This window comes from Channa argus, chromosome 8 (assembly GCF_033026475.1).
Source record: "Channa argus isolate prfri chromosome 8, Channa argus male v1.0, whole genome shotgun sequence".
In the NCBI taxonomy this organism is placed as follows: Eukaryota; Metazoa; Chordata; class Actinopteri; order Anabantiformes; family Channidae; genus Channa; species Channa argus.
In genome coordinates this window covers 16,901,499-16,928,925 of record NC_090204.1, presented here as the reverse complement: position 1 = coordinate 16,928,925, position 27,427 = coordinate 16,901,499, and the positions used below count along the sequence as shown (strand labels likewise).

At 38.3% G+C, this 27,427-nt stretch overlaps 2 protein-coding genes across 2 annotated transcripts in view; both read left to right on the top strand.

The window, feature by feature from the left end:
• rabgap1l (RAB GTPase activating protein 1-like) overlaps positions 1–27,427 on the top strand; it is a 96,735-nt gene that overhangs the window by 26,178 nt on the left and 43,130 nt on the right. The gene's annotated exons all lie outside the window — the stretch shown is intronic.
• On the top strand, positions 1,020–14,386 carry gpr52 (G protein-coupled receptor 52). The gene has a single exon (XM_067513566.1). It carries the CDS (start codon positions 9,339–9,341, stop codon positions 10,455–10,457), a length of 1,119 nt encoding a protein of 372 aa, XP_067369667.1. The 5' UTR covers positions 1,020–9,338; the 3' UTR covers positions 10,458–14,386.

The following is a 27,427-nucleotide window of genomic DNA, read 5'->3' as shown; positions in this document are numbered from 1 at the left end:
GGCTCAATCTCGGCTACTGGCTACATGTCAAAGTGTCCTTGGGCAAGACACTGAAGCCCATGTTTGCTCCTGGTGGGTCAGGTGAGCACCTTACATGGCAGCCTTGGCCATCGGTGTGTGTGAATGGGAATCAACATTGTAAAGCGCTTTGGATAAAGGCGCTATATAAGCGACTATTTACCATTTAAACAATGTTGCAAGCCTCCAAACTTTTTTTTAACCTTTGACCTTTTGAGGGGTTTGTTTCCAGAGTGAGAACCACTGGATTAAACTAACTTACTGTGCTAACCACTTAACAACATGTGGCCTATTGCTGGCTAGCTTGATGTCATAGATTGAGTGTCATGTTCAGAGTTGCACTGCTCTCAGTTACAGTCATCATGCACAAACTCACAAATACCCACTGTGTTACGTACACCATGGCCCTAGGGCATCTAAAACATTCACAAATAACTCCTTTTTTGGCTGCTGCAGCACTGTGTTTGAGGTTGGGGTTGGGGGGTTGCTAGTGACATTTGAACAACCTTTACCATCTCCCTAGAGCTGAACTAGCCCAAGGTGTGCTGCCATGCTTGAACCCACAGCTCAAAAAAGCTCAGCCAGCTATTTCCAGGCCCACCTTTCTAAAGACCAATCTCGCTCACAGCACAGCTAGCCTCTTAACAGAGGTCAGGATCTCTCCACAGGTACAATGGCTGTAATCAGAAGCTGGAACAGTGGTTTTACCACAGCAGGCCTTATACTCTGTTAAGCTGAAGGTCATCCAAGGACATTGTATTGCAAGGGGATTTAATTTATTTGTCTTTAATTTTGTAATTATTTTAGTCTTCAAGTCCTTTTAAATGATATTATGCCATTTTCTTAGGGAGAGGGTTAGAACTATTTAGATTAACGCTTGAATGTTTTTATATATATGTAGATATAGATATAGAGATATAGAGAGAGATAGAGAGAGAGAGAGAGAGAGAGAGAGAGATATATATAGAGAGAGAGAGAGATAGAGAGAGAGATATAGATATAGAGAGAGATATATAGAGAGAGAGATATATATATAGAGAGAGATATATATATATAGAGAGAGAGATATAGAGAGAGAGAGAGAGATATATAGAGAGAGATATATAGAGAGAGAGAGATATAGAGAGAGAGAGAGAGAGAGAGAGAGAGAGAGAGAGAGAGAGATAAATTGATTGATTGATTGTGTGCCTACTGTGAATGTATAATGGCCCTGAAGCCTGTGATTTATTGTAATGGTTACTTTGATGCCCACTCAATGCTTGTGAGCTTATTATGCCCTTAAGGTTTATGTATCTGTTATTTTCAAATTTACCAAATATTTATGGAATTCCCAGTTAAGCAAGCCCAGTTCTATGCAAAGTCTTTACAAATTAAATATGTGAGCAAAATAAATGAGGTCTCTCAGGTGTGGCGCATTTTGATGTTGAGCCATATTCAAGCTCAATGCGTGTTTAGCAATGGCATTTAACAGTTTACAATCAGACATAGCATCAACCATGCAGCCAGGCTGGACTAATAGTACACCCACACCTGATAACCTACATATAGATACATGGAGTACAATGTACATAAGATAGGCTGCCATGGTAACTGCAAAGGTCTGTGAATTTCTTCCTGCTTAAACTGTCTCCAAGACAGTTCTGCTTCTCCTTTCACCCTTGTTTCATTAACTTTCCACCTTAGTTCATTACGTGTTTGATATTTGGATATTTTGTTGGTTATCAGCTATGTGTGATTATACACAAATTTCACCCCCTTATTTTCTGATGCTGTACACATGCAGGTATTTTTTTTTTTTTTGATTAAAAAAACTGGGCAGCTGTCAGAAGACATCTAGTGAGTGTTTGGATTTTATTGTAGGAGTGCGGTACGCATCGGTACAAGGGCTGTTCTTAGCGTTACATGTATATGAGAGCACTTGTTTCTCTTAACATGACAAACACTGAAATTTTTATTGTCCCAGAACAAAGCAAGCATTGTATTTAAAACAATTACTGTGCAATTGTGTATGTGAGTTCCTATTTATTATACATTATTGTGAATGCTTTTTGTTATACTGAAGTACAAATTATAAGTAATGTGCTGCAGTAATACCATCTCTTAGGTGGATATGTATAGCGTAAAAACTAACTTGTTTTTCTTTTCCCTAATTGCTGAAAATATGCATGTATGTATGCATAAACTCAGATACATAAACAGAACTTTAGCTTGGCTGTATGCTCTAGCCAGTGGTCTAAGGACTTTATCACTCATGGAGTTAAAGAGTATGTTGGGGTTCTGAAGTCTTGGCTGTCGAACACACACGCACAAACACACACTCACAGACAAACATACCTATTTGATTCTGCTTCACAGGGATTACGTTACTGCTTGGCCACCACACAACCAAGCAGCACCACTTCTATTTTCTCCTTCTTACTATATAGGTCTATTCACAGCACCCCTCCCTTTTCAGCATTTTTTGTGTCCCCATAAAGCAGCCCTTTCTAGCTCCCATTCATATATCCACAACAGAAACCCAGCAGGCACTATTAAAGGACACACTGCCTTTCATCCACTGTGTCAGGAAAAATCAATAACTTCAAAAGCTAAAAACAACAAAAATCAGATCTGTCATTTCTCCAGAACCACACAGAAAACAATTTTACCAATAAGAGTGCTTGTTAGGACTATAATTGTCCTGCCATACAATAGTCAGTACAGTCCCTGTGTGTATATTAGCATAGCCTCCTAACCATGCTGACACTGATATGACAGCTCGGATTAACTAGAATCAGCCTACTGTTTGTTCTCTGGTCACAACATTCCTCATACTGACTGTAGTCTCTTGGCCAGTGTAGTGCTCTTCTTTTCCTCTTCCTTACTGCAGAATCAGTTTTGGCATTCATCCAGAGTATGGAAGAAATGTAGTTTAGAAACAAAAAGCTGAAAACTCCTTTAGTTCAAAAGACAAAAGAGAGGTTTACTACAATCGCAAACTAGCGCTGCATAACCCTGAGTACACAGTGATGGCACTTAAATAATACACGACAAAAAGAATCAAGTTTGGAAAGAATTGCAAACTTCATTCAAAAAATCAAATGCACAATGCAACCTTGATTGCATTTTATATGACCATCTTTTAAACAATATATTTTTCGTACTTGTTTTGCTTACAAAAAAAACAACATCTTGAAGTGATAATATTTTTTTTTACATTCAGTCTTTACAAATGAACAGGCATAATTGCATACTGACCCACATGGTGGAAGGGCAGTAGAAGTTAGAAGTTAACCTAACTTGTCATGCAGGACCTCACTCTGATGTGATGTGGGATTTAATAAATACAATTCTTAGTGATTTCAGTAAGCAGCTGGTCTTTGACTTCCACATTCTCTTTTCCATTCAGCTCCAGCTGTCCCAGTACATTATATGCAGTATATGCAACATATTGTAGATGATGATGTGAAAAGAAGAGCTTTTCACCAGTAATGGAATGGTTCCTCTCAGCCATCTCACCAAAACACAATAATTACAACTTTTTAAAATAAATAACTTTAAAAATCAAGTGATGGCATTTCAGCGAATCTTAACTTCTAATTAGCTTTAGTGATGTTGATGGTATAGCTGTATGCTTGTAGGCCACCTATCCCTTTATATGCCAGCCCACAGACCTTTGAACAAGGGGCTGCCATTGATCAGAGTTTGAGTACAAAAGCTGCTGCATTTTCATTTTACTCCTGAGGCAAATTACATGGACTTTGTTGATAACAAACAACAGTTTTAAAACAGTCAGCAGGTCAAAGCTGGAGCAGCTACAATCAGAATTCTAAATAGAAACCCAATTTAAAATTCTCAAGTGAGTGCGAAAGTTAAGTCATTGTTAGTGTTTCTGAAATGAGTGGAGGTTGCAGACTGTACATATTTGACCCTGTGCCTTCATATGCCATATATGTAACCCAAATTAATGTCTTTCTAATAAAATGACCACAAAAGCCCAACTAACCATGGTGGGTTGACAGACTTCCCCTGGTCATCATTCAAGTCCATAGTTGACTATGCTTTAATATGCCAACTTAATTATATAATACCATTTTAGTACACATAAGATCAGCAATGTGGACTGAAATTAGTTAATTTTATTAGTAATGACAGGCCTTGCATTGATGTTGTTTTTTTTATTTTTGGATGTGAAATTTTTATTTGTTTTAGATTTATTGATTGATTGCTTCAGAAACGTACAGCATATACTGCAGAAACAATATACAGCTCATCTTGATAACCTTGAATAAAATTGTGCAACCTCCTTCCTCTTACTGTAATGTAGGTAGCTCTGGATAAGTCAATGAAAGACCTATAATGTAAATGCTAACTCCCTACTTAGGCCAACACATTGTTGGCACAAGCACCACCCACCTCCATTCCTAGCAGGAATCTAGGGATGGAGGTGGGTAGGATGCTGGGAAGCAATAAAAGGTGAATTAGCCTCCACCTTTGTTTCCAAGTGGCCCTGCTGGATTTGTTTTGGAGCAGAATGAATTATTAACAATGGCCTTCTGGTTGTGTTTTTCATCAGTGTCAACCTTCACAAGAATAAAAAGCACTGTGCTGAGAAATATCCATCTACTGTCCCATCCATAGTGACAGTGTTCACGCCAACTTTGTTTTTGTCTTTCTCCTTTTTTATTATTATTTTAAACTTTTCTTCTTTCTGACCCTTTTCTCAGTTTTTTCCCCATTGCCCTGTTAATCTGGCACAGAGGGTATGGAAGACACTGTGACATTTAAAGAGCTGTCCTTTCTGCATGGAATAGTGGCTTGTCACATTGTATGAAACAAGCTATATAACCTTAGAGGGATGTTTTTACTTCCCTCCAACACAATATAGTCTCATTTTTATCTGAAGAACAGTTGACAAACAAAAAATATAAATTCCAAAATATTTATGATCCAGTACCATAAATATTGACATAGCTCTATCATCAATTACTTTGGGATATCTGTTAAACATTATGCTTTTATACAGTAGCTCATGTGTTGTCATACAGGTTCATCACACATAATTAGATTTTGGAAACAATCAGGAATAATAATACTCTATACACATTCACCATTGGTAATCAATAATTATTGTCATGGGCCTATGTTTACATATATTTATCACATGTTTGACAAAAGCTGTGAATGTAATGTTTGAGTATAATGTATTGTGAATACCAGTAAAAGGAATCTTTAGGCAGTAGTCCCCAACTTTTGAGTTAAAAGTAGTGATTGGTAGATGATGCCTCATGGACTATATGGCACAGTTCCCCACCTGTGCTGACACAGTGTTGACACTGTGTTATTGAATCGCTTAATAGCGACATCTGCTGGATTGCAAAAACATTGCAGGCAACGTGAATAAAGATTGTGGAGACTGAACTTGGTTCATCCCTTCTGACAGGTAGATGAATGGCCCTGTTTACATAACCAGCTGATAATAAAGTGCTAACTGAATGAAAGAGAAGTGTATGCATTCTAATTAGTTTGAGTATAACCAACACAATATGACTAATTGTATGTCAAACGCAGAATGTACACAAATCTTTGCAAGGAGGTATAAATAAAAAACGTGAGGGGAAAAGGCACAGTTTACACATTTTTATTAAGAAAAATAACTTTTTGTTGCATGCCTTTTTGAGAGTTCTCCTGCTTTGGAAAAATTCCTTTATAAGGTACAGATGAGGTGGGAGTACAAAAAAATTTTGAAACAAGTTTGTAGAGGTCCATTGATGAAATACTCATGTTTATGTAAGACAGCTCTGTGGAGCAGAGCCGACATTTTACTTGCATATAAAATTATTAAGTTAATTAATATGAAAAAAATCAAATGAAGACTCCATTGGAAAGGAATTTGAACATAATTAACTCAGAGGAAAACTGAGCAAAAGTGTAAACAGGAAAGGAAAACATTTCCCTTATTTGGTGTTATAAGATCAAAATGATCCCAGACTGGAGAGAACTTTTTCTCGATGGTTCCATAAGTACCAGTGGATAATGATGAAACAAAAACTAATACAAACAGCACCAAACAAAGTCTCCTCTCCTCCTTTCATCAAGAATACTGTCAAAAGTAGCTATTCCCGATAAACACAATTTGGCGCTTCACCTTCTTATGACACAGCACCTGTCACATGATTTTTCTGTGTGTAAAAAAAAAAAAAAAATTCTCATTAGCCTAAAGGCTCTGTCATAAAGTTATACTGTGTGTCAAAGAATTGGATTGCTGCCTGCCATATTTGTCTGTTAAAAAATATTAGATCATATTATATCTTTTATCAAGCACATGTATGTTCATCTACTCTGATTGGCTCTTGTTCTGAAGTGCATGTTCCCTTGTTGATGACATCTATAGTAGTTCCGGCACCCAACAGGCTTCTGCCTATGATTGTGTCTACATAGTTTGAAACCTCACCGCCTGTGTGATAAATTTAGTTCTTAACATATACTTTTTCCACCTAATAAAAACACTCTAGACTTTCTAGAAGAGGCCAGGTGGCCTCTTGTTTTCCGAAGTAGTTATTACGAGCTTGCAGCCAGAGACTCTTCATTGGCTCTAAAGTATCCTAATTATGAAAAAATGAATAAATCAATAATGTTAACACAGTTATACTGAACCTTTTTTGCGATATTCTCCTGTCCAGACGTGATGCCTGACAGTTTCTTTCCATCTTCCCTTCCGCTTAGCCAGTGTCACCTAATCCTCTTTATCATCTATCACCAGAGGTTGCTCCCAGCTGACCAAAATGCCTGGCAACTGTAACTAAGGGGCTGGCATAACTGTGCTAGGCTTTTGTTTAAATAAAGAAAAAGTAGCATATCCAGAAGAACCTGCAACCTGGCTGGATAAGGAGAGGATTTTTAGTAGGATTTACTGTCCAAGATGTTTCTAGGGATTATAGAGGTCTAGTGTCATCTTGTACATATGAAAATATACACACATGTATCTGCTGTAAGAGCGTGGTAACCTGAAACTAAAGACCACTGTAACTTTCCTCCAAAAGCACAGACACTGCAACATATGACTAAGAAGATTTGTTTTGTTTGTTTTGGTATTTTATCTAATTGTATTTTCAATGTTGCTAATTTTTTTTAAGTTTATATAATATGCTTATTTTTTAATGTACTTGAGCTAGTTGTATAGAGAATATGTGGGAGTGAAACAGGTAAGGGGGGAAAACAGGGAGGATGAATTGGGTGGGGGATGGGAAGGAGGTCTGTGGGCTTTAGTTAATAGAAAATAGACTGTGATAGATAAGTAATATGTAAATAGGAAGTGTTAACAAATTTACTCATGGACGAAAGTCAGTGTGAGAGACAATTTGGCAAGGAGCCTCAGGTGGAGCTGGGAGAGGAGGAGCGAAAAGCTGAGGGAGAGAAAACAAGAAAGGAGAGGCTGTGTGTGTATGTGTGTTTGGAAAGAGAGAGAGACTGAGTGTGCAGGCTAGAGACACTGTGTGGAGAGGGAGGGAGAGAAGTGTAAGCCAGTCACAGCATCTCTCTTTTTCACTGCACCAGGGCTGAGGGACTCTACGTCCCTTCGCTTCCTATGCTGCAGATTTAACTCATTGTCATCATTGCATTCATCTTTTTTTTCTTGCTTTTTAATTGCTGCTATTGACAGATGCATTGCATTCATCTCTGTATGCCAGGATCGAAGGATTTATTGGTTAAAAATATGGCTTGTCCTGTTTAGCGGAATTTCAAGGGGGACGTTTGCAGCGGACAGTGCATAAAACTGGGACTCCGGCTGGGACTTGGTCTTTTCTTGATGCTGCTAGAGTGGATTCCCCCTTTGTTGTGCTGCGAGTATTTTATTCACAGGGACAGACATACTGAAAGAGGAGTTAAAAGTGAGGTTATAGGAACTCATTCCTCTACAATAAACTGAGCACATGACAGGACTAAGGCAAGTTAGAAAATCTATAATTGTGTTAGTCACTTGAACAGAAGATGCTAAGCCTCTCCCTGCCTGTGCTTCAGAATGTCAGAGCAAAAATGTAAGTGACATGCTTATGGGACAAATAAACAGATTGTCGATGGATCCCCGTACACCTCTCTGCAAGTATCAGTCACAGGATTGCTGAGGAGTCGAAGTGAGTGGAGCACTGAGTTATTCAGCTGGCCTCTCATTGCTCCTGGAGAGTCCTTTCACCTGTCTGCATGGGAGTCTGACATTCAACACTTTTATCAGCTACTGGACTTTTACATTTTTTTTTATGCAACTTGCAGTCCAGAACACTGAGAGGCAAGTTTGCACGTTCGGATTTAAACTCAAAAGCACTCAAATGACAGAACATACCCAGACATTTAACATTCTTGTTTTTTTTTCTCTCATTTTGTTTGGGGATGCTTTGTGAACACATTCTTCCCCCAGCGCCATGTGTGCTGAAAGAGCTTTGACATTATCTCCTGTGGAGATCCCCATGTTGGTCTAGCTTGTGTCTGTGTTTTGATTTAAACAATAGCTGGGTATACATGGGTTCCAGACACTGACCAGAGGACCACCAAAATAAGGGAAGTCTGCTGTAACATCATAAACACATTAACACCCATGGCACAGTGATACTTTGGATTATATTGAAGGATTGATTGGGAGAAATGGATGTAACTCTACGCCAAGAGAGACTCCTAAGAAGCTTTTTTTCCTTTTGAGCAATACATATTTTTAATAATTTATTTTTGGGAAAGTAGATGCATTAAATTCCATGTCATCATTATTTGATACTTTTAATGATCTGTCAAGAAAGGACAGCATTGTGCTTTGCTTCATGCTTTACACACTTCATATGGTTTCCTCCCTCACATCTGCTGTGCTCTCCACCCTTGTGAAGTGAGCTTATACCCTCAGCCTCCCGGTGGCAATCCTCATTAGAATCAGAAGATCAGGCCACAGACGAGCAGGCAAAGCAGCAGGGAAATTTGCCTTTGGGATAGATGCTGGGCACTAATGCTACCCTGCTTCACTGAAGGAAGAAAACTTTTTCTTTTTCTTTCTACCTCTGACTGTTACCCACCTACTATGTTTGCAAACCATGCTGGATGGAAAGCTGGATGGGTTGTCCTACCCTCCCAGATGCGATATTGATTTTCCCTTCAGTTAGTGTTTATTTGATTGAGAACCAGCTATGTGAGAGTAAGGCTAAAATAAGTGTGTGCTAGAAAGAGTATTTAGCAGCTGAACCGAGGGAGGCTGCGGATGCCTACTGCATTGCAGGAGTGGGGCAGACAGTTCTCCAGTTTCAGGCCAACTTATGGGTGGCACACCACGACGCTGACCCACCTGGATAGCACCCAGAACAATGAACCAGTCTGAACTCACAACAGGCCCAGTTCTCACTGCCAACAGCAGCCATGGAGTCTTCTTTCCTGGCAGGGCTTCCAACCACTCATGTCCCTTGGGCTGGGGAATGAATGAAGGCCTAGAGGCGTGTGTCCTGGAGACTGCTGTCATTGTACTTCTGACAGTGCTCATAATTGCTGGCAACTTAACTGTGATCTTTGTGTTCCACTGTGCCCCTCTCCTACACCACTACACCACCAGTTACTTCATCCAGACCATGGCCTATGCGGACTTGCTGGTAGGACTTAGTTGCCTGGTGCCCACTCTGTCTCTGCTCCACTACCCAGCAGGTGTCCAGGAGCCCATAACATGCCAGGTCTTCAGCTATGTCATCTCTGTTCTGAAGAGTGTGTCAATGGCCTGTTTGGCCTGTATCAGTGTGGACCGCTACCTGGCCATAACTAAACCACTATCTTACAATCAGCTGGTGACACCATGCCGCCTACGAGGCTGCATTACTCTCATCTGGGTCTACTCTAGCCTGGTTTTCTTGCCATCGTTCTTTGGATGGGGTAAGCCAGGATATCATGGGGACATTTTTGAGTGGTGTGCTCACTCTTGGCCCACCTCTGCCCTCTTTACAGGCTTTGTGGTTTGTTTGCTCTATGCACCTGCTGCCCTTGTGGTGTGTTTTACATATTACCATATCTTTCGCATTTGCCAGCAGCACAACAGGGAAATCAGTGAGCGGCGGGCACGTTTCCCTAGCCAGGAGATGGAGGCTGGCGAGGGTGGTGGTAGTGGCCATCATGGAGGGCATGGACCAGATCGCCGTTATGCGATGGTGCTGTTCCGGATCACCAGTGTTTTCTATATGCTTTGGCTGCCCTACATAATTTACTTCCTGCTAGAGAGCTCCCATGTACTGAATAGCCCTGCCCTCTCTTTCATTACTACCTGGCTAGCCATTAGCAACAGCTTTTGCAACTGTGTCATCTACAGCCTATCTAATAGTGTGTTCCGCCTGGGGATGCGTAGGCTCTCACAGACAATTTGCTCATTCAGCCACTGTGCAGCAGATGAACGGGAGTTTGGAGAGCCTAAACCAAGAAAGAAAGCAAACTCATGCTCCATCTGATGACTTTTACAGCATAAGGATAATCCTGAAATGAATTTGGAACATGAATCGAAACAAGCTAAACAACTACTTTCAGTTAAACTGACACAGCTTAATTAAACAGAGAACCCTTTCTGTTGTAACTGTCTGCCAGCAAACATTAGTGACATTGCTTTGGTCACAGTAACCTCATGTTTATTGCATTACAAGCATTTCAAGAGAAGGGAGCAGTGTCTTAACAGAGATTTAATGAGAAATGGACCTCCGGTATGGCTTTCTATGTAATTTACCTGTGGTTCACATCGACCGTAGTATACCTTTGGCTTTCTTAGTATGTATGTTATCAGCCAGAGCATACCTGTCGAGAAGACAAAAGTAGTTCACAAAGTAAATAGATATTTGACTATTGACACCCATAGTGAAAATTAAGACACCTGGTTAAATATGAGATTGTGAATGGCCTTGACTGTTTCCTAGAGAAAAGTGAGTAGTCCTTTTCTACTGCTTGGATGCAAAATGGAGATGCAAAAAATTCTAATAGTGGGTTGAAATTTGGATAGTTGTTCACACCGACCTTCTGATAAACATGGTACATAATGTCAGTGAATGTTCTCAGGTAGGCTAGATAATGTAATAGTGCACAACAGTAAAATATTCCAGTAATGCACTATGTAGTTAGTTATGCAAAACATACTAATAATTGTACATCACAACACTATTACAAGAAAAACCATTTCGCCATGTAAGTGAAGTGTAAATGCAGTCAACATAGGGGTTAATAAAGTTTTTACATTTTATATTACAATTTTAAACATGGTTAATACATTGGCCCTGCAGTTGTGTGACATGTATCATACTTTGGTTGTTTAAATGATATGTTTGGGCACAAATTGACTGGTGCACTTATAAAAAGCGCCTTATTTCCAAAATTCAGACAGTGGTGTGTTGCTCTTGTTTTGACACTGGGGTCTCTATAATGAAATCACTTAACTGATTTCCACCCACCCCCACCCCAGCTTATGAAATAACCAAACAACACTAGGATTCCCACTGCTGAAATGCCATTCCTGATGTGAATGTGTATTCAGTTTGATGCATGAGCACTCACTTCTAACCAGAAATAAAATGGTACATCTGTGTGCTTGCAAGGCTTTTATAGAGTGAACACCCAGAACAAAACTAGTAAAGTCAAGTCACATTGTTTTATGTAATTATTAATTTCAGTTTAAAAAAAACCCAAAAACTTAGAAACAGAATTCTGTAAAAGAGTCCTAATCCTAGTTTGAGGATGTTGGTACCACACACAATATTGTCATGTGTAACTTCTAGGTAAGCAAAGTGATAGGCAGTGTAGACCTGAAGATGCCGCCTGGTTTTGGATGATGTACATCATTGACACAGTTACCTTTTGTTAAAGATGAGGAGTGGATTTTATTTCCCAGGAGCAGTGGGCAGAGGCTCAGGTTAGTGCGATTTGAACTGTCTGGAGGTTACTGTGAGGTTAAGATTTAACTCGTGTGAAATTACATGATTGTGATAAAGGTTATATGCTATCTGTAGCTTTTCTTGTGTTGGTTTGTGTTGTGTTGGTTTTAAACTGCTGGCTCGACCATGCTCAATGCCTTTACTTTGCCCGTCTTTTTTCAGCTGCCCTAAATCTGATACTGATAAACAGTAAAGGTTACTGCTCTCAACTAATAGACTTGAATGACTTAGACTTCTCAATGGTGTGTAGATTAACACAGTATTTAGTGTGTACTTCTCACACGGTCACTCAAAAAATAGTAAAAACAAATTGAGGGCTGGGCTTGATGTGATTTTCTCTTTTTTATGACATGGCAGTGGGACTGGCAATAAATAAATGTTAGAACTACATTGGTTGTTAGCTTCTAGTAGGAAATGGGTAGTTAACTTACCCCTGCAAAAAAACCTCCCAGTTTCCCAAACTGGAGCTTTTGATATACAAAGTGCAGGTGATGCACGCTTTTAAAGGAACAATAGAAAAGTCTGCCTTTCACATTATTCCCACTCTTTGCTACATTACAGTAGCATAGTAATTCCAGTCAAGTTACCTTTTTATATTCCGCTTATCATTGGATCAGTGTCAGAGCATAATTAATTTCACAAAAAGACAGCCACGTCGAATAGCCAGTGACCTACACTGATTTCCCTCTTTGCTCATGTAGTAGCATTGGTCATCTGTGGTTCAGACCTTGCATGTGTTGTATATTTGTCCATGCTAGAAACCAAGTGACACAGCAAACCCTGACCCTTGATATTGTAATTGTGCTTCTATTCTATGCTGCTCAACACTGCCCTGTGTAAATCATTCCTCCTTTTCAAGCTGCATTGAGTGATTTATATCCTTTAGAGGAAAACCCTTGTGCTTATTATACTTTAGTTGCATGTCAGCAAGCAGTTTGCATACACATTTAGCAGAAACACAGCTACAGTACATAAGTATTCCAGTAGTATTTGTGTTGAATTGAATGTATATTGTTTGAAGCCAAGCTTTGGTAAACCAACATCACCAACAGAAAAATGTGTCTTTTAGGTTATCTACATGCTCTAATCTCTTCACCAGCCACCGGTTTATTTCGGCCCTCAGAAGTTTGCATGAGGTAATAATCAAATCAGTGAATAAAAACTGCTTTTACACAGCAGTGTAGAACTGCAGAATGGGTGGTGTTGCTTGTCATTGGGATTATCAGCATTTATGACCCTTTAACATAACATTATTTCATTCAGTGTTTAAGATATATTGCTTTATGCAGCTTTAATGCATTACAGATTGTTCTGTTAACGTGCCTAAAGATGTATTTTGTAGAAAAAAAAAATTGGGGTTTAAAAAAAAGATGTAGTGTTTACTGCTACATTGGCATAATGCACTTTTTACATTTTCCAACTACACGAGCATGTGCACATCTGAAGGTACATTGTCGCTGAATTTAGTTTTTCATTACTTTTCAGAGGTTTCCATGTGAGCTAAGCCATCTATTTATAGTTGATCTGACGTCTGCCTTCAAGTGGGTACATGTTCTAATATTTGACATCTACATCATGTTTGTAAGATAAGATGAGATAGCCAACTGTTGTGATCTCACGAATTTTTGTGAATCCTTCTATAGCCAAATGAACTGGCTTATATGAGGAATAACGATAGGGGAAAATAGCATAGCCGTGTCCAATACTAGAGTTATTTTTTTATTTTCATACAGTAGTTTGTGTCTTTAGTGCTCCTTTGGAGCATAGTACAGTGGGGTGGTAGATTAAATTCATAGAATCTGAATTAGTGCTGTATTATCTTCACAATGTGGTGACAAACAACATATGTCATGAGAAAGAAAAAATAATGTAACAACCTAAAATAAGGTTTGGTGGTTACAATAAAATATAAAAGTTCAAATATTCAATTAATCTGGAGATTACACTATTTGGGCAGACACTGCACAAATATAAATTGTTTTAGTGGTCTTTTTATGTAGAAGAGAGCCACTGGCTGAGTATTCAAAAAATACATTGTTTATACTGTCTGTGTCTGTATTATACTGACCAAAGTGAAGTGGTAGAAAATCAAAACTGTTATCGTGTTCAAAGAAGTCATCTTACTTTTAAGCTCATTGATAACAGGCTTTTAGTAAGAGTTTACACGATAACATGTACTTATTTATTTATTTATTAAGTTATGTTCAGACCTTTACACAATGTACTGTATATAAAGTGTGTGTATCTGTTTTTAATCTGCTGTACAGCCAAAAAAAAAACACAACAGAATTTCTGATGAAAGTATGGTACATCCACTTATGTTTAATCATTTAGGCTGCTGATGTTTTGAGTAGGAGGAAGTGTGTTTTAAATTACACAGTATTTATTTTTTTATTTTAACATTTTGTTAAAATCTATGGTTTTGCTGTTGTTGCCAACCTAATAAAGGTGAAAATAGACATTCACATCTGTGTAGTTACTTTTGTGAAACACGTGTTTCTGTAGCTACAATCACCATTAAGTTAGCTTTCATTCATAACCAGTCCCGACATAAAACAATGAAGGATTTTCATCAGTAAGCAACACTGTGAATTTCTGTGGAAGGTCAGGTTAAAGACTGTTTAAGGATATTTGTATACATCACACAACTCTCCAGAGTCACCAATGAATTTGTCCCAATTAGCACTTATCTTTAATGAGTAGTAAAGAGAATGGATATATGTTTGCCTGTGACACTGTACCTGTAACTCATCCTTACAAAATGAAATTTTGGATAAAAATGGCCTTACTGTTATGTCACCACCATTTTGTGAGATGAAAGATAAAATGGTTATAGATGATGATAGAGCCCACAATGGTGCCATTTGCTTTTTATAACTTCTATGTTCTGATATTCTGTTTCTCAGAGTTGCTCTGGGAAGATGGCAACTGTGAATTTTTCACAACACATATAGAAACAAGAAAAGCAAAGATAAAATGTTCAGGCTTAGGTCTTTTTTAGCAGGTGGCTGATATCATTGGCATTTGCTAGGTTACAATTGTGTAGCAGGGTGTGCTTTCCTTTACTCACAGAGGTAGTTAAAACACAGTAGCTTCATTTTAGAACCTGATCCCTTCTTCTTGGTCTTGAATTGGCCTTTGAAATGAATACAGTACACTCAACCCTTTGCGCTGCAGGGATCTTTGAAATAGCTTTTACGCCACGGTTTTTACCTTGTAGTATATTCAAGAGATGAACATGACAAAATATGGATTTTAGAAGATGACTAAAACAGCAATTTCTTGCTCATTTATAAAATACTAACTTCTTTATCACACATGTTTGGATTATATTTGTTAAGGCAGTTTTATTTGTATAAATACGTCATTTGTGCAATAACACAAAATAGTTTATTTATTACCTAAACAATATATTCTAACTATTTGTAACTACAGTATGTCCTCACAGGGGAACCATTATGAAATAGGTGTATCGGGTTATTTACACACAGTTTTGTGAAAATAGGTCTTTACATCAAAGAAAGTAGATTTATGACATAAACCCTTTAACAGCTTTAAGCTATTAAGCTTTTATTATTTAATATACATTTTTTATATTGTCCTGTATTACTAACAACCAGTTTAGAAAGTGGCAAAGGCAATGTGTCGATGTTTTACTAGTTTTTATATATATATATTTTTTTTTTTTATATTTTTTTCATTCATCAAACAGCGATGGATTCACTCAGAACTATTTAGCAAAATCAAGAGCAGTTTCTTAGAACAGGGCTGCTACTCACTATTCATGACCGACACTATATCAGGAATTCCTTTTTATTTTCACATATGGCCGCACTGGCATCACATCCTCTTTGCTTTGCCAATGTGACATTCTCCTCCTCTTCCTTCCATCCTGATTGAGAAAAGACCACCTGACCCTCATTTGAGGTGGGGAAGTCATAATTGAAGGGGAAGCCAGTACTTGCCTTTGTCTGCTAATGGTGAAGCCTTGCAGCGCCTTCCAAATGCCTTTGATGGCATAAGGAGGACAAACTCATACACAAACACACCCACATCTTATATAGCCTAAGTCATTCTTTCAAAATGTGGGCAGCAACCTGATAAGCTGACAAATGTTCACAAAGTTGCAGCAGATTTGTGTCTTTTTACTAAGTGATCTTTAGAATTAGTTTTTGAGTATTTCTATCCATTTACAAGCTACACCCACTGTGAAATCATACTGCTTTGATCTGAATGTCAGCAGATCTCAAAGTCATAGTATGAAACCTTTGGGATAGTCTGTGGGCCCTAAATGCCCATACCAAATTCAGCAGCAGCCCAGCACTGTAGTTATCAGGACACATTACCAAAGTCTTTAACATTATTTCTTTAATCAAGGAATCATGAATGTCTGTAAAGAATGTGTTTGCTACCCAGCCACTAGATGTTGAGATATTCTCAACTGGGATCTAAATCCTATCAGAGTGCTCCAGGGCAATAAACCTATCCCCCACCTGACCACTTATCTGGTCTGTGTTGAAAAATGCCCTAAAACAAGGAATAACAGGACGTTATCTGCACCTGCACTCGAGTGGTATTGGGTACTTCCATTTTACCACTGGACTTGGTGATGCCATAGGTAACGAAGGATTTCTTTCCACCAGTGGGTTCTTGACTAAAAGTTTCTAAATGCCTTGAATCACCCAAACATGCCCATTAACTTAACAGGTTGCAAGTAATGCACATCATTTCACTTTTAGCTTGAAAAAGTCTGATTATGCAGTTTTTTGCTTATTGTCCTTTTATTCTCTGTTGCACAATTTCTCTGAGCTTTTTGTCTTGCTTAATGCTGACTCCACAATGAGAAACCACTTTGTGAAATCCCACCTCGCCCTTGAGCATCATAGTCATCTCTATGGCCGACGGCAACTATGAAAACCAATTTAGGTCAGCGTTGTTATTTGTTTGCTTGGGCTGTGATGGGAGCAGATTTACTGTGTTGCTGATTTAGCCCGCAGTGTTCCTATCCGCCTGGTCAGGAAGACTTTTTTCATGGTGATAATAACCTTTATCACCATTGAAAATAGGCCTAACTGGATCCCATTTATGGTAAATGTGCAAGGTTGACGTATACCAAAATTTGTATTTAAAAGCTGTTATACTGTAGTTGTTTGTGCCTATTGCCCTTGAGACAGTTTTAGACTTTGAGAATGCAGACATTTTTTAAGACATTTTAGAGATTAGCCTAACTTATTTAAAGGTTTTCATTTGCCCAGTCCCCCTATCTTTGCTTTATGTGCTCCCAAACAGCACCATTCTCTGACACACTTTGTACATCCCTTTAGACATAAAATCTAATTAATCTAATCTAATCAAATTACAATATATGAGAAAGTTGCAAAACGTACTAATCAAACCGAAATAAAAGAAATTCTCAGATTTATAGGCTTGGTCCCCCAACTCTGGCTCCAAAAATTCTTGAAGCGCATATCTCAGCACTGCTGCCAGTGCTGCTCTGTAAGCTAAATTTCATGGGTGGTTTTGACAGCACCTCTCTGCAATAAGATACAGTAAAGTTACATACTGTAGCTTTAAAGTTAACAATGCTGTTGTGATGATGTATGTGTGATAGGGAATGCATCACATCATACAGGCTTTGAAAAAATAGCAATAGAAAAGAGAGAAAGACAGAGTGAGAGAGAGAGAATACCAATCAACTGGGCCCAGCTGCGGACGCGTATAGATTGGACACAATGCATGACCACATGAAATGTGACATGGAGGCGATATGTTAAAAAACCTAAGACTATATTTGACTTCCATCATACCTGCTCTTGAAACAGTACTAGATACAATAGATTGTACTAGATACAGATACAGTAGATTGTACTAGATACAGACTTTATTGATAAAGTGCTGGCAGTGATTTACTGTACATCGCCATCTCCCTCCTCCCCCTTGTCAGCTCTCTCTATGGCGCATGGACAAACCAGGCAATGTACATGAATGAGGTCATGACCTTAATAATTTTAGCTTATTTATTATATACTGGATTAGAAAAGGTGAATTTAAAGCTAATTGGCAACATTAGTAATCACATGACATCACATCAACAACTGTTATTGTTCATTGAGTGCCAGCTACTGTTGGTCATCTTTTCTGTTATGTCAGAAGCAAAACAAATGAACCCACTTGTTGTTATTGCAGTATATCAAGTACTTCCTGTACAGTTGACTTATCTGTTAATGAATTCTTTCACCTTTTTAAACTAAAAATGAATGAAATTGTCAATTAGTCACTATCAAATTTTATTTTTGCATGTTTAAAACGATCCTTTAAATCGATCCCTAAAACGATTTCTGGTCTTTGTCAGTCTGTCTCAGACTGTGATGGATACTTCTTTCTTGTCATGTATGGTCAACCGTGTTAGATTAGTGAGCTTTCCACAGCTGGCACTTTGAACTGCAGCCATTTTTTCTCCTGTTTAAAAAGGATTTTATTATGACAGAATGGAGATCATTAAAGTATTGACACTGGAACTGCTTCAAACTGCTTTCATGACTGAAGTACTAAAGGAATAGCCGAATGTTTTTTCTTGCTGTACTACTGATCTTTTCTAATTTGATTTGATATAATTTGCACCAATATTTTGCATAATATACATAAAGGACAAAGACAAGCACCTTGACAGACAGTGAAAGACAAACCTGTTTTTTACTGTTAACCTCCCTGCAGACCTCAGGTAGTGAAGCCCTGCCAGCAGATGTACAGCCAGCTTCTCTAATTCTCTCTCAGGACATTTTAGCTGAATTAAATTCCATAAGACAGTCAAATTACCCCCTTGGCTCCTTAGCATATGCCCTCTACTATTCTCTTGCCTTCCCTTTCATGCTCTTCCTTTTTTCTCTCTCTATCCTGAGACAGTTTCCTGTGGTAACACACCAGGCCAGGCTGTGTTAAGCAGTTATTTAGTGGTGATAGTCCAGCAGTTTGCCTCAGGCTATTGTTGATATGCCTAGTTCTTGCTCTGTAGCATTTATCCTGGAAACTCTGTCAGGGCACGAGGAGGGAAATGAATTAATGACGCGACACCATTGTGTCACTTGAGTCCCTTTTAGTTAGTAACTAAATTATTCACTAAGACAGTCAAAATGTTTGTCTTAATTCTATTTATCTAGTCATTTTTGTACCTTGGCAAAGCATTGATCGCCTGCTTGTGTGCTAAATCATAGATTGATCTTGACAATACCTGTTATAATCTGTATCAGGTTGCAGTACAGCTTCTTCAAAACAAAAGGGAACTTGATGACATTAGCAGGATAAAACACCTTTAAATTGTTTGTGCTTCTAATTTGATTTTAGCAGTTCTGTCTATTTTATCTTTTTTAATAGCACTATAAGTAATTATGGTAAAGATTGAGATATGACATCTTAGTGTGACCTCCTGTTCTCAGTGTTTTAATATATAAAGCCACCTACATACTGGAAAAACAGTAATGTTCAAGGTTACCTATGATAGCATGAGTTGAGGCAGTCGGTATGAAGGTATACTTTTGACCTGTCTTCACAGGAGCCATGTCAGTTATGTCTTTAGTTGTTTCTGACACGTGTGATGGAACAGATAAGTGTCCATTATAGTCAGTTAAGCTGTATAAACAGACCATGTAACAGCTCACATTTTATCTGCGTTAAACATTTGTAGCTGAGACCCGAAGCATGTTTTACGCTTCAAGTCTATTTTTGTATTGCGCGTATCTAAGTGCATTAGGCTTTGTCTGGTGCCAAAACTCTGGCCTCAACACATCCTGTGAAAGGACGGACGTCAGACAGAAGCTAGTGCTACTAATGTGCTGATGTCACTATGCACAGTCTGTGTTGACACAGTGTTGTACTTACTTTGACTTAATGCTTTAGATGTGTGTGCACAGTCTGTATTTGGTGTGTTTGTGCTGTAAATCCACAACAGAGTAGTATATTTACCAGTACCATTCCCTGAAATTACAGGGGAACTGGTAGCTCTTAGCTGTTAAGTAATCCATTGTTTTTTAAGATGTGGGAGAATACACTGTATAAGAAGAAATTAAGAAGAAATTCACATTTTCACAGACTAAGCCACAGTGTATGGTGGTACACAATGCTACTGTAGAATAGCCATATTTAGTTTTCTCTTTAGTTGCATTCAAAATATACTAAAATAGGCAGCAGATTGTCTACAAAAAGTTGGTTACACACTTATGGTGGATAAGATTGACAAATATCCAATACCACGTTGCTGGTTACAGCTAAGAGTCTCCATTGTCTCGTTTCCTTCGAACTGAACATCAGCACTTAAGAGGCACTGTGTCGCTATGGAAACCCTGAGTCAGAAGAATCAACAAGGTTTCAGAGAGGGTTTTTTTTTTTTAGGTTTATAAATAGGTCGCAATTAAAATGGATGTTAACATTGGCTCCAAAATAGCAGCCTCTTCATTATTCGTTCGTGTGCATATTTATATTGAAGATGCAGAGGAAGGAAGCAATGGAGGCAGTACAGAAGGCTTAAAACCTTGTGTGTTGGTCAGTTTGTGTATATGTCATCTGTACAGGCTATGTCATTCCTACAGCAACTATATCTACACATGCAGACACAAAAATTCACAATACTTAATACACATTTATACACTATTCTGTTATGGACCAATCTGACCCTCCATTTCACCTCTGTTATCCCTTTGGGGTCTCGTGTCCCCACATAACAGAGACTCAACCCGCATACAACAGTAAAACCACTACACACAGAAAATGTCAGATACCTGGGGGGATGCACTTTATCCACTGACCTCTTCAACTGATGCTCTGTTTGTGTATGTGGATGCACATAGGACCTTTCATTCTTCTCCAGCACCAACTTGTTCCGTACCAAATGTCGAGTTGAGCAAAGCAGCATGTTTTTCACATTGTTTTTTTTTTGTTGTTGTTGTTTCTCTCTCTCTCTCTCTCTCTCGCTCTCTCTCGCTCTCGCTCTCTCGCTCTCTCTCTCTCTCTCTCTCTCTCTCTCTCTCTCTCTTTTTGCAAAGGCAAGTAAAACTTCAGAGTTGCTTCACATTGGGTAAATGTCCAAAACCCAAAAAATTATAAGGTTCACACAACCAAATCAATATAAATGTTGTTTTAATTAGTGTAAACTAGCACATATCAGCACAGGTTGAGAAATGGACAAATGTTTCAAATATTCAACTTTTTTAGTGTTAAGTAGTTTTTGAGATAATGGGTCAAGTCCTTTTATAACTTTCCCGAATAGTTGCAATCGATTGGTATATTACTAACAGGTAGGGGTGCTGAATATAATGTTTCAGCATCATCATTGCTATGTGTGCATGTGCAATAGATGCATTGCAGGATGTGCAATTTCTATTAACTCGAACAGGTCATACTACAATTTTTGTTCTGCTTGATACTGCTACTAAGTGATATATTGTAGAACCTCTGCGTGTACAGTGAAACACTAATCAAAATCATTTTTGATGTCAATTGGATGTGATTTCCTTAGCTACAGAAAGAATGATTGTAACCAAAAACAGTTTGTTGACATTGCCTTCATAGTAAGTCAAACAGTATAAAAGCAACTGTATGAAACAATCTAATTTCCCTTCAAAATCAATTAAGAAGTACACAGTTTTGGGTACGTTAAAGCAAGTTCCATAGCAAATTTTCTGCATGAGAGCTTCAAAAGAGCAGCATTTTACTAATGGCTCTAATTTGTTTCAGTGAACCGGACATATCCATTTGCAGCTAATGTAAATGTGACCATCGTTGATATGCAGGGTTAATAAATTATGTAATGAGTTGTCAGTAATGCTGTTGATTACTTTTCTAGTGAGACTAATAATTTAATTTAAAAAGATTAATGAAGAGAGATGTTATTCAACAACTATTATATTCAACCTATTATAACAACTCAGTTACCTTTCAGCTGTCTTCAGTGAAGCTTTTTCTACAACTTGCTTACTTGATTGCTTGTCACCAATTTTGCTCTAAGCAAAATAAGACATTTAGCTTTTTGGTTGCTGCCTGAAGACCGTGTCTGCACTCCCAACTCTGCTTATTGAAATGCAGAATCAGTTAAATCATTAAAATGCTACGGCAGCAATACAGACAGATGAATTTGCAATTTGCCAAGCGGGCCAGCTGTTGCCCCTTTCTACCCTCAATCCTCCAGGGAAGCCTCCAGAAACTTCCTCACTAGCAACCAAGGACAAAGACCTTAGGGGGAGCTGGTTTTTAATTACCAAGCTGCTGTTTGCTGAATATCATACCAATAGATTATGTCACTGTGTCCCACTGAAAAAAAGAGGAATGAGCAAAGAATGGGGCGTTCCAATCAGTGCATGCATGGATGAGTGAAACATAAGGTAACATAACAAAACAAACAAAAGTTGTGCGAGAGAAAGCATGCCGGCAAGCCTTCTGTCTCCAAGGAAGGCTAGTGGATTTATAGGAAGTAAAAAATCGTGCCCAGGTGACCTCAGCCACTTTAATTGGCTCCACCTCTATCTACCTGCAACAACAACTCGATAGGCCAGAGGGCCGTGACAGTGACACAGTCTAAAGTTTTGACTCAAAGAATTAGCTAATTTCTTTGGAATTTAAAACAAAATCCGGGTACTGGTATATAATTCTAGCTTTTCAGTAGAAATTAATGACGGACCTCTGGATTGCTTATCAAGTCTTTTACATTTACCTTCATAAACAAGGTTTGCTGAGCACAAATTTTCTTTAACAGCAGCCACCTTCTTAGCCAGACTACTCTAGTGACCAACAAAGGGAAACCACACAGAGTAACCAGCCTATTCTAACAACTGTCGCCTCTACTCTAAAGGCTATCGGCACACAAAGATGTACCTCACGTTAGGCAGATTACAAGAGTTATTTTACATTAACAGGTTACTAAACTACTTCATTAATCCCAGGGAAAAGGGTGTGGGTGTAACATTACTTTGTTTTAATTTATACTTTTTTCTGAAGTTTCATGGACAGTTTTTGTCATATTCATCACATTCCTTTTTCCTTCCTCATTTTCTTTCTTTATTGACCTTCCATTGAAGGAGCTGCTTTTTATCCAGATGATGAATATACATGCTAATACTCTGGCTGTCAGTCATTTGGCCACCACTCTTTTCATGTCTCCTTGTTGTACATATTTCTCATATCAGAATTTCAGGACATTGATCAGTGTCACTGAAATGTGTTGTTTCCAACTCTTAACAATAGGAACAATGCTGCATCACATAAAATCAGAAAACTCTCCACTCATGCTAAAATCGTGGTCAAAAGTGCATTGAAAATATCCAGCCTATTACCACTTTGCCAGGGTGAGAAGTGGGAGAAACAAGGCTTCTGACGGAGAAATGCGATCAATAATAAGGCTTGACATTATATGGAGATGAGCAACACATAAACATTAAAGTATTGGACTGATTTTTCTCTTCAGCCTCTTCAGCGTCAGCTAAACCAGCTGTGAAACCTGCCACAGGGAGCTATTAACCCACATAAGAAGCTGTGGTTACTCTTAGTTTTAATGAAGACTAGTGACATGATGCCGATTGCTGTTTAATTATTTTTTTTTTCTACTCTGACTATGGTAGGATTCAGTAAATAAACACAGAATAATTCAGTTTAAACTAGGGTGAAAGAAGTTGTCTTTTTGTACAGTATGTTGTCTCATTAGCTAAAGTCCATAATCCTGTGCATGTTTACTCTGTTACAACCCTCTCATCCCTTCTCCTTAAGCGCTCACAATTGATGCAGCAGCTGGGTGCTTCAGCCTCGCATGGCTGAGAATATTCTAGATTATGAATTTCAGATGTTGTTCATCTAAATGGATTCATTCGATTTTGTGTTCTGAAGATGCATTAAACTAAACATTGTATTAACATTGACACATCAAGAGATGCTGGAATGCAAGTCTCTTGCAACTTCTCATCAATGTCAGTCTTGCTGTACATCCACTAAACCTTGCATTTAATTTTAATTTTAGGTTTTTTACGTAACAACTAAGTGATATTAAGTTAACATATTTTTGAATTGTCTTCAAATAGTAGAATGACTCAAGAAGACCTTCGTGGTTTCCCTACAGGTATCAATTTCTTGAATGAAGAAGAACATTAAAGGGTTACTTTACCAAGTTTCCCCTTACCCCCCATGGCTTTAGTTTAGGGTGTAAATACAATACAATAATGCGTTTAAACCTCTCTCTGACTTTCCTGTATTAAAATATCTCTCTTCTTCTGGCTGAAAAATGACTCCAGATGACATCACTTGGAGGAACCTTCAGTTCAGGTTATGCCATCGCGTTGCTCATACTATGGAGTTTGTGATCATGGTCAACCTGCTTTTCCGGAGCGCCCCCAGATGAAATTATCTAAACTCCTAATGATGTAAAACTCCTTCGGGTGATGTCTTCTGGAGAAATTTTTCAGCCAGAAGAAGAGAAATATGTCAAAATAGGAAAGTCAGAGAGGAGTTTAATACCATTATTGTAGATTTACACTTATTGTAGATTTACACCCTAAACTAAAGCCATGGGGAGTGTAAGTTATGAAGCTGTGCTCCTGTCTAAATATTATGTACACCCCATTTGCTATATCCAGCAATCTGTGTTTATGCTTGTCTCCAGCGGTTTATCACTATCAGCACCTTCTCTGATTGGGTGAGCTGTCATTTTAAGGGCTCTGTATGTTACCTGGTGTATTTCTCTCCTCACTGTTTTAAAGTGTTGCTGCCTCTCTGTTGAGGGCCTCACCAGCCAAGACCCATGGGCCCCTTCCACACCCGGGAGTTACATAACACTGACAAAATAGAAGGGCAACCTGAGAAGTCACTGCTCTCTCCAGAATTGTATAATAAGGAGAAATATGGAGCTGCATCCAAGATTCTTGATAGACATTTTTACATTTTAAGCATTTAACTAACACTTTAATCCAGACAGAATAAGAATGTGAGAGCAGGTAGGCAGTTTATTACCTTGTTCAAGGACATTTTGACAGCATTGAGTGCCGTTGATGGACTGATTCATGCGTCTAGAGCAAAATGTTGACATATTGTCCTTGTGTGGTGAAGTGTCAGCATAATTTTTCTGACTTTGCTTACTTTGTTCCCAACATGTCTCATGTTTAAAAATGACTTTAGCCTCAACCTGTACAGAAAAAGTTTATCTCTTCATAGTGCTAGATTTCTGACTCATAGGTGCCTGCAGTTCATACTTATACTGCACATTATTCTTTTTTCTTACTAATATTAAATTACGTGTTCACACTATGGTTTTTTGTTGTTGTTCTAAAAAATAAGACTTTACATTATTGGTATCTTTACACTTTTTGTGAGTAGTGTTTAAGCTGCATACATATTTTTGTACACTATTCTGTCAGTTTCCTTTCAACTTTTATTTTTGTGCTACTGATAAGAGGTTGAGAGGGCTGAAATTAGTACCACAGCCGAAGTATGTTTTCCTGCTTGAAAAATTAAAATCTTTGCTCTCTTTTACCTAGTAACAGATTCACTGAGTCCTAATACTGTACCACAGAATACTGAATTAGTAGATCCAGTGTAGGTACAGCCTCATATTCTTTCAGTGGAAAAACTTGACCTGTCTACCTGATACTGCCAAGACTTGCAGGAGGACAATCTTCACGAGGATCACTAGTCACAAATGTCAGATAGCCTCAGATGAGTAACCCGTGAACCTGAAGGTCCCTGGTTTCATTTTTCATCCCTGTAGAAATGAGGGCAGGTTGGGAAAGCCTAAAAACCAGCTAGCAAACAATAAGTGTACATCAGACTCAACCTGTCAGCTACAGGAGCACATTAGAAATCAAATGACACTGCGGTTAACTCTGTAAGTTAGGCCACATTCTGTACTAATTGTTTTTATCATAAAATGACAGGTGTTTTTTCTCACATTGCCTTTGAGCTTAATCTAAATTAAGGAACAGTTCCCTAGGCAGTGATTAACATTTAAAATGTCCCCCATCAAGCATCTGCCCTTTTACTGCTTTCCTCTCCTAGTATTGCATCAGAATCTGTTTAACTTCCGCCCCTGGAACCTTCTCATATGTTGTGACTAGAACTGGAAATGCTAGGTAGATATTTTATTCGGTTTTACAGCAGATTAAAAGTCATGCTTTGTCTCTTTGTTTTTGTCTGCTTTCTTATTAAGTAATTAGTTAATTAATAATTAATATGTCAAACGCATTTACAAATCTGGAATTCACAGAGCCTAATTTAACTTCATCCAACCACTTGTGTCACACAAAAGATAACAAAGATATTACATTTCCAGTGTTCTACAGGTAGAAACAGTGGTAAATCTTTATGTAAACAGAGGTAAAGTGTAAAAATTCTTCAACTGATGCGTTACAAAGTATGTACTCTAATGTACTGTACCACGTTAGAACTTCAAGATTTACTCTACTCTGCAGTATATGTAAGATGCTTTACAAATCATATATGCATGTATGGTACAACAGAGACAATTTTATGAACCAAAAGGGATTTCTAAATAAGTCTGGTCTGGCTCTACTTTGGTACTAGATGACCATAATGTGTCTTCAGTCAGATCATCTGCAAAGAAAAATCTATTGACTCTCAGAATGTGGTCGCTCCCACCAGGCGAACCAGTATAGGGAAATAAGATGTTATTTAATGTAGAGGGATGTAGAGGTGGAGTGCATGTTTGGACACATCAGCTGTTTTTATTTTTAGCTGTATGTATTAAGTAGGTTACCTGTTGGTGAGGTGTGAGTAATGGACTGTCTGCCCAACAAGCCCCCAGGCTACAATTAGAGGAAGCCTCTCATTCCCGTCTGTGTACATATCTGTCTCCTCTCTTTATCTGTCTTCATCAACTTCCCTTTGTTATGTGTCTTGATATTTGTCTGTCTCCCTCATTCCTACCTGCTCTTTGTTTGTTCTACTTCTTCTTTTCTTACATCCGTTTGTTTTTTGGTCTGGTTTCCACCTTCAGCTGGCCAATTTAAAAGAGACTAGTGAAAAGAGCTGACAGGTAGACACAAGACTGAGAAATGAACACACACAGTGCATTGGTTTTAGAATATGTTGAGGCATTTCCCCTGCCTGTGCTAATGCTTTTTAAATCCCTCCTTATATATTATGTCACCTGTGCTGATGTACAGTACTTCTTTTCTTTATTTCTTTTTTTTTTTGTGTACTGTCAAGGTTTAGAGTCTTCACAGTATTTGAATTTGTCTCTGTGAGACTCACCATCATTCACCTTTTTCGGTAACGAAAAGAGCAAGAGCATGAAACTTAGAGGATTAAATGAAGTCAAGTCATTTAGTTAGCCTTTTCATTCCTACTATTCTTACCTGCCTCTTAGAACAATCTCAGATTCTTTGTTCTTCTCTTTCCCCTGTCTGGAAATGGAACAATCACAGTGCCAACAGCCCTCAATATCCCCCTGACTGTCTCTTCCATTAATTCACACTGAGCGTCCTTTGAGTGATGGAGGTAGTAGTAATGATGCTAAGCTC

What these genes read in the sequence shown, in the direction of transcription:
- gpr52 (XM_067513566.1), top strand. Translation starts at nt 9,339, where the DNA reads ATGAACCAGTCTGAACTCACAACAGGCCCAGTTCTCACTGCCAACAGC.